This window comes from Perognathus longimembris, chromosome 12, assembly GCF_023159225.1.
Source record: "Perognathus longimembris pacificus isolate PPM17 chromosome 12, ASM2315922v1, whole genome shotgun sequence".
Lineage (NCBI taxonomy): Eukaryota > Metazoa > Chordata > Mammalia > Rodentia > Heteromyidae > Perognathus > Perognathus longimembris.
Genome location: NC_063172.1, coordinates 57,183,295 through 57,196,154, shown reverse-complemented (window position 1 = coordinate 57,196,154; position 12,860 = coordinate 57,183,295). Strand labels below are relative to the sequence as shown.

General features: G+C 40.5%; 1 protein-coding gene across 1 annotated transcript in view; it reads right to left on the bottom strand.

Annotated features, from left to right (window-relative positions):
• Xkr4 (XK related 4) overlaps nucleotides 1-12,860 on the bottom strand; it is a 390,630-nt gene that overhangs the window by 142,920 nt on the left and 234,850 nt on the right. The window contains exon 2 of the mRNA XM_048358754.1: nucleotides 4,719-4,918. Coding sequence (XP_048214711.1) covers nucleotides 4,719-4,918 — 200 coding nt within the window. The remainder of the gene's footprint in view (nucleotides 1-4,718; nucleotides 4,919-12,860) is intronic.

Here is a 12,860-nt window from a genome sequence, read left to right as displayed (position 1 = left end):
AGAAAAAAAAAGGGTTCAGGGATAGCACTGAGGTCCTGAATTCAAGACCAAGGATGGGCACCCAGAAAAACAAAAAGATAGAAAAGAAAAAAAGGAAAAGAAAGAAAGAAAAAAAATAAAAAGAGAAAATCTGGGGAGGGATGTTCCTGGAAGTTCAGTAGCATGTGCAAAAGCCTGAAAGAGGGAAGGACATGGTGACCTTCCTAGAACAGGGAGGAGGACAGAATGGAGGCGGAGTAATGACCAGTGGGCAGAATGCAGTTGTAAAATGGCCTTTGGAACTTGCCTGCGAACTTGATTTAACTTGATGGCGATGTTAAATATATGTGGGAATCCATAGGCGTAGAAACACCTCTCTGACCCCTATAAGGAGAAGTGGCATGGAGAGGGAGAAGCTGGATATGAAGTGGTAGGCTGGCCACAGGGGGCTGGGCAGGGGTAAAGGTGGTTTGACTAGAAAGTGCAATTGACTGAGGCAAAATGGATGCACTCTGAAAATACAAGTGGATTATACCTTACTAAACATCTTAACACCAAGGACAGGGTCTGTGTGTGGAAAATGACAGGAGCATCACTGTCCATCAGTGCTCCTCGGCATCTCCTTCCTGGCTCTCTCCTTCTTCTTTCTTGCCTGCCTTTCTCTTTATTTCCAGATGAGATATGAGACTGTGATCAGTACACCCCAATTGACAGCATGGAAACCCGGAGACTCTCTGCAAGTACAGGTGCACTAACTACTTTGTACCATCTTGGCAATAAACAGTGGAGCTCTTTGAGTACTTCTTAGCCTGTGGGAAAAAGCTTCTCCTAGGAATGTTTTGAAGCCAGGGACGACCCGCTGGTGGCTGCCAGCATGACTGAGGTGACAGCGAGGAGTGAAAAAGACATGGGTGCTCAGGTCTGAAGCTCAGCTTTGGCCTGATTGCTTGTCTGAGAACAGGAGCCAAGCTGTCCTCTTGGGCGGGTAGGAACAGAAGGGCAATTATGCTTCAACAGCTCTCCCCTAAGCCTGTCAGCCTCTAGCACAAGTGAGCTTCCTGGCTTAATAACTCTCCACGTGAGGAGAAGTGGGAAAAGGATTGTCACCGCTAACAGTGTTGTAGGACTAATAATTTCTGCTAGGAGAATGCAATTTTTGACCATCTGATTTTTTAAAAAATGTCATATTTGTTGTTTGATTGTATTCTTGTTTCTAAAACAATGTCTTTCCAAGGGTGGTAAATGGTTGAAAATGGGGTATAAAATCTTCCTGCTGTCCTAAAATAGTAATTTTCAACACAGTCATGTACGAAGTGACTAGCAGGCTTAGGACCATTCCCTGCTTGTTAAATGAGAATGTTTTAGAGGTTCTAATCCCGAGTGACGGGCAGATAACTCACAGGTTTCCTGCCTATGGATTATTTGCATTCAGAGCAAGGAGTTGTGCTTTTACAATTGAATCCCAAGAATTTCCTGTCACTAAATATGTATGGAAATACATGTTAAACAAGGCTCCTTTATCGTATTTATTTTTCTTTTCCTAGAGGGGAATGCTTGTCTTTGTAACCTGTGGGGCACACCTGGAAGTCAACTAGCTGGCCCCACCTGTTTCTCAGTCTTGGGGCCACGTGTGGCTAGGATGGCGGCGCCTAACAACAATGCACAGCTGCTACCAGTGTCTTTGGTGATAACCTGGAGGAGGTTCTGTGGGCTGTGACATCCCGGCTCTTCCACCCTTGATGGACAGCTCATGCCTCCCCTTACAGTCCCTAGATAGGTGCACACCCGCCCCTTCTTGCCGATCTTAGAGCTGATTGGCTCCTGTGCCTTATATTAGTGGCACGTACTTCCCCAATAAACGAGATCTTGTGCTGACTTGACTCCCAGGCCGTCTGATTGTCCTCCGGTGAGGGAGGGCTGGGTGCGGGCGGCCTGCCGACCCTTCTCCTTGCTTGGCTCATCCTGTAGGGGTGTGCCTTCCCCGTCTCTCCCACGGGTCGGGGGAGCGCGGGGGTGGGGGGGTGCTAAAGGCCCCGACAGTAACCTACGTCAGTTTAATTCATTAATGGTTGTATTTGCAAGTGGGCTATTTCTTCAGCAGAGGGATATTGAGAATTAGAAAGGGGAGTTGGATCTGGGCTTTTCTAGAGGGTTTGTTGCTGTGGTTTGCTTTAGGTATTTTTATCCTTTGGTCTTGTAACATAACCTTCTACCCACTTCCCTTGTCAAGAAGCAAGAAACAATAACATCAACCTAGTGGGTTTATTCTTCATCTGTCCTCAATGAGTGGCATTGATTTCTTTTGCTCTTTGGATGAGCTAAAGGTCAGTTTTCCTACAGCAATTTGAAAGCTGACAGCCTTAGCTTTGGCTGATGTTGAGTTCCAGGATAGAAGCCCACAGTATGCCTGGTATAACATGTCTTGCAAGCCCTGTGATTCAAAGGAACAGATCTGTGTGTGTGTGTGTGTGTGTGTGTGTGCACGTGCGCGTGTGTGTGCACATTCACAAATGTGCTGGTCCTGGGGCTTGAACTCAGAGCCTGTGTACTGTCCCTGATTTTTTTTTTTCACTCAAGGCCAGTAACTCTACCACTTCAGCCACACCTCTACTTTTGGCTTTTTGGTATTTTAACTGGAGATAAGAGTCTGACAGATTTTCTTGCCCAGAGTAGCTTTGAACCTTGATGCTCAGATCTCAGTCTCCCGAGGATTACAAGTGTGAGCCTCCAGCGCTGTGCTTAAGGAACACAAATTCTTATTCCAATGCTTAGGTTAAATAAACTGATGAAGATGAAGGGTTCCCTTTCCTTTTGCTCTCTTTCCCTTAAATTTTACATAAAATTCTCAGACTGAAAAGGTGGTCTCATTTTCTTAGACTTTCCTTGCCTTTCTTCCTTTATTTCCATTATCTTCTCCATGCCATTCTAAGTCTTTTAGAAAACCAGTAGAGATCCTTGGGAAGTTTAGGTCACTGAGTAGTCACTTGCAGCCCTTTACCTTTGACCTTACGTTTTCCTCTTCTCAATAATTCCTGATGTCTGCAGCATATTCAGAAGAAAAGTGGTGATTGCTTAATTGTAGTAAGCAGGAGCTAAGCTAGGCTAATCATGGACATAGGTATTTTAAGGTAATTTTAGTTGGATGTTGCCTTTGATTTCATTTCAATCTTCATTCAGACATTTACCACACACCATGTGTATTTGGCTCAGAATCCCTTATTTTCTTAAAGGAGAGCAAATTTTTACATGCGTAGCACTTTCTTCCTTTTCTTATAGCAACTACCGTGACCTCTACTTCCAAATTAAAGCACCCAGAGAAAGCTCACGCATTGTGCATACATTATAAGAACATTGTAGAGATTCCATCCACCAGCCAGAGCAAGTGTCATGTTGGAGGCTGATGGGCACCTGGCAGCCATGACTATCCACATAGCAACCCTCAGGGTTCTGCTGAGATTTCCATACCAGAGGCATGATGCAACGTTATCCACTCCACTGTATCTATTTAGTTACAGGAATGACAAATAGCCAGGAAACATTTTACTTAGAAGTGACCTCTTACCATCTTCTCTATACCCATTTATTCGCCTCTCTACCCACAAGCTTGACTCATCTTGCTGCTTCTGTTTTTCTTTTTTGTTTTCCTTCCCCTTTTTGGTGCTGGTACCCAGGTTTGAACTCTGAGCCTCATGCTCTTGCTTAGCTTATTTGCTTCCCTGGCACTCTGCCACTTAAGCCATACCTCCAGCCCAATTTTTTGCTGTTTATTTTGGAGATGACAGTTAGTGGACTTTGCAGCCCAGGCTGGCCTTGAATTGTAATCCTCTATATTTCAGCCTCCAGAGTAGCCTAGGATTTACAAGTGTAAGCCATGAGGGCCTGGCTTTGCCCTTGTTCTCAAATCGACTTGATTAGCATGGGCTGGGGAAATACGGAACAACAAATTCAAGGTGAAAATAATCATCTAATTATAGTACACATTTCATAAAACTGTAGCATGCCAATATAGATATTTTTCCATATGCTCTTCTGTTTTTAATGCTAGAGCAATCCTAACAATTTTCATTTAATCCCTTGTTCTCTTTCTTTTGTTGGCTAGGCAGGTACTCAACCACTAGAACCATGCCTCCAGCCCTTTTTGCCTTCCTTATGTTTGAATACGGACTCACTTCTACCCAAGCAAGCCTGGACTGTTAGCCTCATATTCATGCTTATTTTATATCTTGGATGACAGCCACACACGACCCACACCCCTTTCATTGGATGAAGTGTGGTCTCATGCACTTTTTCACTTGGTTGACTTTGAGTCACTATCCTCCCAAATGTAACCTCCAGAATAGCTCGGAATACAAGTGTGATCTCCTGGTACCTAGCTCTCTTTCCATTTCTTAATGTCAAAAGGAGGAAATGGTAGAGATTACATATTGCTGTCTTTGTAACTTTTGAAAATTATTCTGTCATAAAACCCAGAATGCCCAGACTCTCTGTCCGTATTGACCAAGTGTGAAATAATAAAGCATGTTTTTTATTCCCTCATAAGAGGGCATCTGGAGGGCGGAAATAAATTTTCTATCCATTCCTCAGGGCAACGACTGTGAAGAAAATTACATGCATCATTCATTCACAAATCATGTGTTAAGCAGCAGACATAGCAGGCCTGTGTCAACAGTCCTTGGGTTGGGACAGAAGGAGTCATTCAATCTTCCCCCAAATTCAGAAAGCAAATTGTGAGCCCTTACCTTGGAGGGCCTGTAAGCTATGGGTCTGTACGATAATGCAGAGCTGCAGGACCAGCTGTGGAGCACTTTCCAGAAAGGTGGCTAGCAAATGCAGCATACTCACATCGGCATACTCATACACCATTTTCCAGTAAAACCTCCATCTGTCATTGTCCCCACTCTGCCGGCTCCGAATACCTAAGTATATTGTGTGGAAATACCTAGAAAGGAAACAGAAGAAGAAAGAGGTCGGTGACTATTTGTAAATCAAAGTCTGTTTAGCAGGTGGCAGGAGAGGACACTATTCACTTGGTGGCTTCTCACTGACAGCTCCCAGTGAGCTGCTTTCTGAGGATCCTTATTCCAAAAGGCTTACTTTCAGGAGTACTGCAATTTAAATCTTCATTAAAAGTGTTCTGTGAGTTTCAAAGACAGAGGGGAAGTGTGATGAGCACCCAGGTTTGGAAGGAGCTTGCTACTTAAAAAATTCACATACAAAGCTGAGCACCAGTGGCTCACGCCTGTAATCCTAGCTATTCACAAGGATCTGAGGATTGCAGTTCAAAGCCAGCCCGGGTAGGAATGTCCATGAGATGTTTGTCTTCAATAAACCATTAAAATAAGGCTGAAAATGAAGCTGTAGCTCAAGTGGTATGGCAAAAATGCTCAGGGAAAGTGCCCAGGTCGGGTTCAAGCCTAGGCATAATAGGAAAGGAAACAAAACAAAAATCACATCCATTCTCGTCAGACTGTCTCACAAGTAATGACAAGGTGAATTTTCTCCTAGGACACAACATATGCCTCAAGCACTAACATGCATGTGCTCCTCCACCCTCCCTAGGTTTTTGTTTTCTTTTGGTTCTATGAGGTTTGAACTCAGGGTCAATCAGTTTAACACTTGAATCCACAGCTGGTTTTGCTTTTAGTTATTATTTTAGCAGGGCTTGGACCTTGTTGATCCTTCCTATCTCTGCCTCCTGATACCAAGTAAAGAGCCATGATGTCCAGTACCTCTTTATGATTTTAAGCAAATCTTTCTCTTTGTGGGAAACATGGCTTTTAACTGACAGCCTGGCTACTAAGGAGGTGGCGATCACCAAACTGGCGATTTGGGACTAGCATACTACATGTCAATCAACAGGCATTCCACATGTCAATCAATAGACGGTACTCATGCGGCGAATCTGCCATCCCAGCTACGAAAGAAGTATAAATAGGAGGATCATGAACCATCCACGCCAGAACAAGCAAAAACATGAGTTCCTGCTTAAAAAGCTGCTGAAGTATACCAGGCTGGGGATGTTGCTTAAATGTTAAACTGCCTAGAAACTGCAGGCTCTGAGTTCTAATATAAGTAGCATGATCCAAAAGAACAAAAGAAAATAAATTAACCTTGTTATTATTGAAAGAGGCAAATGAACTCACTATCATTTCATTGAAATTAGGTAATTATCAATATATTGCTAATCTTTTTCATGTATGCTTGCCCTATCAGCCAGCAAAATAGATTGAAGCAAACCCATCATCATATTATTTAATCCATAGATGTTTCATCACAGAGAGTTTGAAAACAAACACCATTATCATACTTACAAACAATGACAATTTTTATATGATCAAATACTCAGTATTTACTGTTTCCTAATTATTATAATTTTTAGGCTTGAAATGAAATCCAGTGTGTTACCCAGCATGTTTTATTTCTTGCATCTTTTTCATCATCTTGAGTTTGATGACAGTATTTATACAGTGTAGTTAAATGTCTTTACTTTGTATTCTCTGCAAATGAGTAGGGAGAGCTGGAATTTGGATGTGATGAAAGTCTGATTGTTTCAGGAAGGTGAGGGGTACTCTCATCAGGAGGTACACTGTAATTGCTTTTCTTTTACCATGCTATCATCTACTGACCATATTGCATCCAGGGTTGCAAAAGGTGACATGCCCAAACCATCACTTTCTCCAGGCCTTTTGTCCATAATGTTAGAATATTTGGTTGTCTGGAGCTTGTACTATAATGGGTCATTCAAAAAAGGCACCAAGGAACCATAGTTTCTGAGCTCATGTACATTTGCGACAGCACAGTTATGTATCTTGTCCTGTATGTAGAGAAGATACTTTAGATTACACAAAGCCCAGCATCTCATAGTTTTACTTGGTGATGGGGGCTTGATTTAAGGATCTCTGAAGAAACTGCACTTACCCAGTGCATAGATTAGAAAATGCCAAGCTAAGGATAGTAAACCCAGCAAGCAAGCAGAAGGGCAGATAAGTCCTGCTAGCCTTCTCACTGGAAGGTCATGTTGATGGATATAAAAATCCATGAAAATTCCATGCCAACCAAACCCTGCAGTTGTGTGTGTGTGTGTGTGTGTGTGTGTGTGTGTGTGTGTGTGTGCTATTGGTACTGGGGTTTGAACTGAGTGTGTGGATGCTGTTCCTTAGCTTCTATGCTCAAGGCCTAGCAGCCTTGAGTGAATGAGTGAAACCATGGCTCTACTTCTGGCTTTTTAGTGGTTAATTGGAAAAAAAAATCTCCTGCATTTTTCTTGCCCAGGCTGGAAAGATCTCAAGATCTCATTCTCTTGAGTTTCTAAGATTACAGGGATGATACATCAGCTTCTGGCAGCAATTTATTAATTTGAGTGCTTTAATCTATTATTTCTTTAATTATCAACATAAAATATTGTCTTGGGAAAGTCTCATCAAAACTTCTGTTTTTTTCTTCAGTATTAGACCTTTTACCTTGGTCATTCAAAAAATACTTTGTCTCTTTGCCAATACTCTTATTTGCATGTATATTGGTAATGATTATTATGCATAAATACTCTCAAGAATGTGACCTACCTCTTAATTATGCAGCTTCAGGATTGAGTATATAGTTTCACATTTTCTTGAAGTATTGCTTAATGTTTTTTTTCTGATTAGTTTAGATTTCTTTTTGAAGGATATTTATATGCATATATTTTTCCTTGTTAGTAAAATTTGTCTCTGTGAGTTTCTTCTGAATCTCCTTTACCTCAAGTGAATCTGTTTACTCCTTAACTAAGGTGCTAGTGTCAGGAACTACTCTTCTCATTGAGCTACCACTTCTGACATATTATTTTGAAAACTAGAATTCTATGTTGAATGTTTTCTGATTTTTGGTTAACTTTTTCTATTCATTTTCTATTTTTTTTCTTAATCTCCTTTGGCTTATTTTGCGTATTTTTTTTGCTTGTGTTTTTATGGTATATTTTCAAAGGAATAAATTTTTTCTTATTTTCTTCTCCTCATAATACTGATATTTTACTTGATGCTGAGTTTAAAAAGTTAATTGCATTTTAATATGCTTTTGAAAGAGATCAAGATTTAGGATAATTTTGCTAGTTTCATAGCTATAGAGTACATTCTTCTATGTTCTCATGAAGTGATCAAAAATAGCATCACTTGTTACTTTCTAAGATCCGCTGTCTCTGTCCCTTTGTCTTTTCTCTGGGCGTTCCCTTTCCTTTATTGTGGTTGGTCCTGTTCTGTTCAATTTGAAGTCTAATTCCAGTAGAGTCTCCTCAATGTGCAGCCTTGCTTTGGGAGGCTGTTCAGTTTGAAAAGATTGATGAGCCCAGAATCAGGCTTCAATGTGTTATTATTGTAAGAGGGAACGTAAAAAGTGCTTTTGTTGGGTTTTATGAATTATCTAAAAGTCTCCCAACATTGTATCAGAGAGCTTTGATCTGATCTATTTCCTGGTATAGTCACTTTACAACCACCATGGGCTCCAAGAAAACGAAGATTCACAAATAAATAGCTTTATGAAAGGCAAACTCCATCACATAGATAATGCTTTCTTATCCTCTTAAGGGAATCAGCCAATAACTCAGGCAACCTATCCCAATGGTAAAGTGACAACTTCTCTGGAGCTCCTCCAGAGTAAAAAAGGCTAATGATGATCCATTAGACCAAACCTACGACTTAAGACTATTTTAACTATGCCTACTTTTCCTACTCTCTGCTTCCAATTCCCTTTATTTATCATGAAGACAATGTCTGTACCTCTAAAGATGGCTGAAGATGTACTAATGGGTTGTCTCCTCATGGCTGACATGTGATAGATCTCATTTCTCTATCTTTTGCCATGCCTCTTTATTTGGCTTATAAGTCTAATGTGGGACTCTAGGAGTTTAGACTTCCGGTTTCAAACCCACTTTCATTATGGCTACTTGGCTCACCCTCAAGCTGGATCATTGGCAATACCTGCTGGCCTCTGCCTCTCCCAGGATGGCCACTGAACCCCATCCAGAGGCTGCTAGTTGGGAATTGGGAAGGTCTTTCCCTCCATCTTCCTCTACTTTCTCCTTCATGATGTGGATACCACAAGAATCTTGGATGCTATCACTAATTTGTCCTCCAGTTATTTTGGGAGAGTCTTCAACATTGATTCTGCTACAACTGTTGCCCAGGGTTTCTGTTTTGCTTATCTAGTGGCTCCTTACAAACACCCTATTGTGACCACAACCAAAGTTGCAGAGCACTGCTATTTTAAAACATAAAGCAGATATAATAATTCCTTCCAAACTTTTATTGCCCTGTATAAACAGAACAAAGTTGAAAGTGAAGCATACAATCAGGCAGCTTGCAGAGATTTTTAATGAACAGCCTCCAGTGCTCTCCTACTGCCTCATAGACATAGCTCCTGCTAGCTCATTGGGAATTGCTGCTGTCCCTTACTTCCATTACGCGTTTGGGAATGGCTTTAGAATAGCCTTTTCTACTTGTATGACTAGCAAACTCAATTAGAAACTCAGTCTCAGTTTATTCATCACCAATTATCACTCAGGCAGGTACCCCTTTACTTGTTGGTATTAGTTGCCCAGGGCTGCTTCAACAAAGTACCATAAACTGGTGGTTAACCGATGGAAATTTATTGCCAATGAGTATGTATTGAATACATGCAATATTTGCAATTTTATAGAAGGAAGAATGGCAAAGAGGAAGTGGGAAGGGGGAGTGGGCACTCTGGCCCATACAGTATTGCAAGGATCAGCCAGAGGTACAGGTGGCCAGAAGGTCTCAGGGTTGAGATGTGTCATAAGGATAGCATGTGCAGCCTTTGCACCTGAAGTGATCAAATACGGGCATGAATGCACAACTTTCTTTCAATAACCATAGAAGTTTTAAATCCAGGACTTCCATGGCATTCACAAAGACAATAGAACTCCCACAGAGGTCCCCCTGAGACATTTCATTGCCAGTTCTGACCTGGGGGGCAGTGGGCAGATAACAAACTCTCAGCTCTTTGCTGCCACAGGCTAAAAAGCTACAAAAAGAGCTCCCAGGTCTGTGGCTCACAGGGATGTGAAATCTATTGGCACAGTAGAAAGTTTGTTTTTTCTGGCATCATGAACGCAGTTAACTTGGTTCTGGTGACAAGCTCCTTTCCATGGAAGAAAACAAGTTTTTTGTTTCATAAAGCTGTTTATTATAAGACACAAAACCAAAACCCTCCAATAATGCACATAAGTAGTCCAAGCACTAAAACACAAAGAAGAGCAGGGAAAGCTATTTTCAGGTCTTAGATGACTATTATTCTTGTTTAATTGTGGTAAAATACACATTACATAAAATTTGCCATCCCAACCATTTTAAGTAAATGTTTCTGTGGCTCTGAGTGCATTCATATTTTTACAATTATCCCACCATTCATCTCCAGAACTCCTTTCATTTAGCAAGCCTGAGCCTTGGCACCCATTAAACAACAGCTCCTCCTTCCCTCTTTCCCAGACCCTACAACCAATCTCCTACTTTCTATTTCTATAAGTGTAACCTCTCTCCCTATGAATCACATATAAGTGGAATTACACCGTATCTGTCCTTTTGTGACTGGCTTATAACATAGTATCATCACAGTTCAGCCTTATAATAGGGTTTTCAAATGACTTTATCAGGGTTAGCGGCAAAGCTCAGGAAGAGCACCACAAGGCGCTGAGTTCAGATCCTAGTATCACCAAAAATAAACAAATAATACAATTAAATGAAATGCCTAGCCAGGTACCAGTGGCTTATAACTGTAATCTTAGCTACTCAGAAGGCTGGGATCTGAGGACTGCAATTCAAAGACAGCCTGGCAGGCAACTCTGTAACACTCTTTTCTCCAATTAACCACTCCAAAGCCACAACTTGAGGCCCCACTGATATAGCGCAACTAGTACTAGCAATAGCCTTGAAGAAAAAAGCTCAGGGACAGTGATCAGGCCCTGAGTTCAAGCCCAGCACAAAAACAAATTAGTAAGTAAGGAAGTAAATAAATAAAGAGTCAAAATCTTTGCTTAGGAGGAAAGACGTATGCAGAACAATTAACAATTACTTTACAGGTCTTCCTTAAAGGAATGAAACAAGAAATGATTCACCAATAGGATTCCAGCCATTAGCTTGGAGATCCTAACCCTATACGTCAGTGAGCCAATGAGGAGTGATACTCAGATGAAATGCTCACCTATACTATTGCTTTCAAAGAGTAACTATAAGCAAAGAATATACATAAACACCAAACTAAAGACTAGTTTCAACTAGATGATCTTGGCTCACTCCTGTAATCCTAGCTACTCAGGAGGCTGAGATCTAAGGATTGTAGTTCCAAGTCGGCCTGGGCACAAAACTTTGTGAAACTCTTATCTCCAGTTAACCACCAGGAAACTAGAAATTGAGCCATGGCCTAAAGTGGTAGAGTGGTAACCTTGAGCAAAAAGAGGTCAGAGACAGTACCAAGGCCCCGAATTCAAGCCCCAGGACCAACCAAAAAAACAAAATTTTTTTTTAAAGATATACAGCATAGTTTTAGAACAAAAATAGTTAAAATTCAAACACCCAACAATGGGCTACAAATCTAATTATCATACATTCTTTCATTGTATGGTTTTCCCTTTGTATTGGGGATCCCCTTTCGACACCAAAATCTGGATGCCCGAGTCCTCTGGATAACATGGCATAATGACTGCATATAACCTGCACACATCTTCTTATGTACTTTAAGTCATTTGTCAATCATTTATAACAGCTAGTTATAGTATAAATGCTATGTGAATAAAAATTATGCTATATTGTTTAGAAAATGACAAAAATAGACTGTATACATTCAGTACAGAACCAATTTCATTTCTAATAGTTCTGATCTGTGGTTGGTTAAATCTGCAGAAAAAAAATCCTGTGAGTATAGACTATTTGCATATTAGAGAGACAAAAGGAAGTTTACATAGTGTTTATAGGTATGGTTCAAGTAGTAGAGAAGCCATCTACTACCGGGCTCCAAGTTCAAATTGCAGTACCACCAAAAAAAAGTAGTGTACAACATGTTCCACTAATATTTTCAAAGTGAACAGGATATAGTTTGGAATGTTTAACACCAAAATATTAAAGTGAGATTTCTGAATGCTGAGATTGTGGGTCACTGCTATTTTTGTTTTGTTCTATTTTGTTTAGTGGTACTCAAGGCTAAACTTGCCACGGAAAATGGTGTGACAAAGAGTGAACAAATGTAGCAGTGATACTCACTAGACACTATGTTGAAAATAAACTATATAACTTGTGGGGCAGAAGAGTCAGAAGGGAAAAAAACTGGGAGAAGATGAGAGAAGAGGTGACACTGTTCAAAAAGAAATGTACTCCATTACTTGACTGATGTGACCTCTCTGTACATCACCTTTACTAAATAGTAAGTAAATGAATGAATGAATGAATGACTAAACTCACAGTCTCACAAATGCCAGGTAAGTTCTCCACCACTGAGGTATAACTTCAGTCTCACAGACTTCATATTTATATATTTTGTAAACTTGCTCTCTAGAAAACGTTAACAAATGGCAAATATATTAACTCCCTTGTTTTCTTAAGCGTCTACATATTACCATTAAAAAATCTTTTGTGGGTGAAAAATAACCTGCTTTACTCAGTGACTCCAATTCCTACTGAGATTCAACCTTTGTAGAAATCTATTGGCCTTTTAGCTTTTGTTATGTCGTGATTTGCCCTTAAGTCATTTTTATTTATTTATTTTTCTGACATGTCATTTTTAAAGTTACAATCCTCGTGCTTGTCTGCTTACATGGCCCATGAGAAGCAAATCATTACTGATTCTAACAGTATAACTAACACAGTTGCATTATGGTCTAGAGTCATAGGATGAAGAGGCTA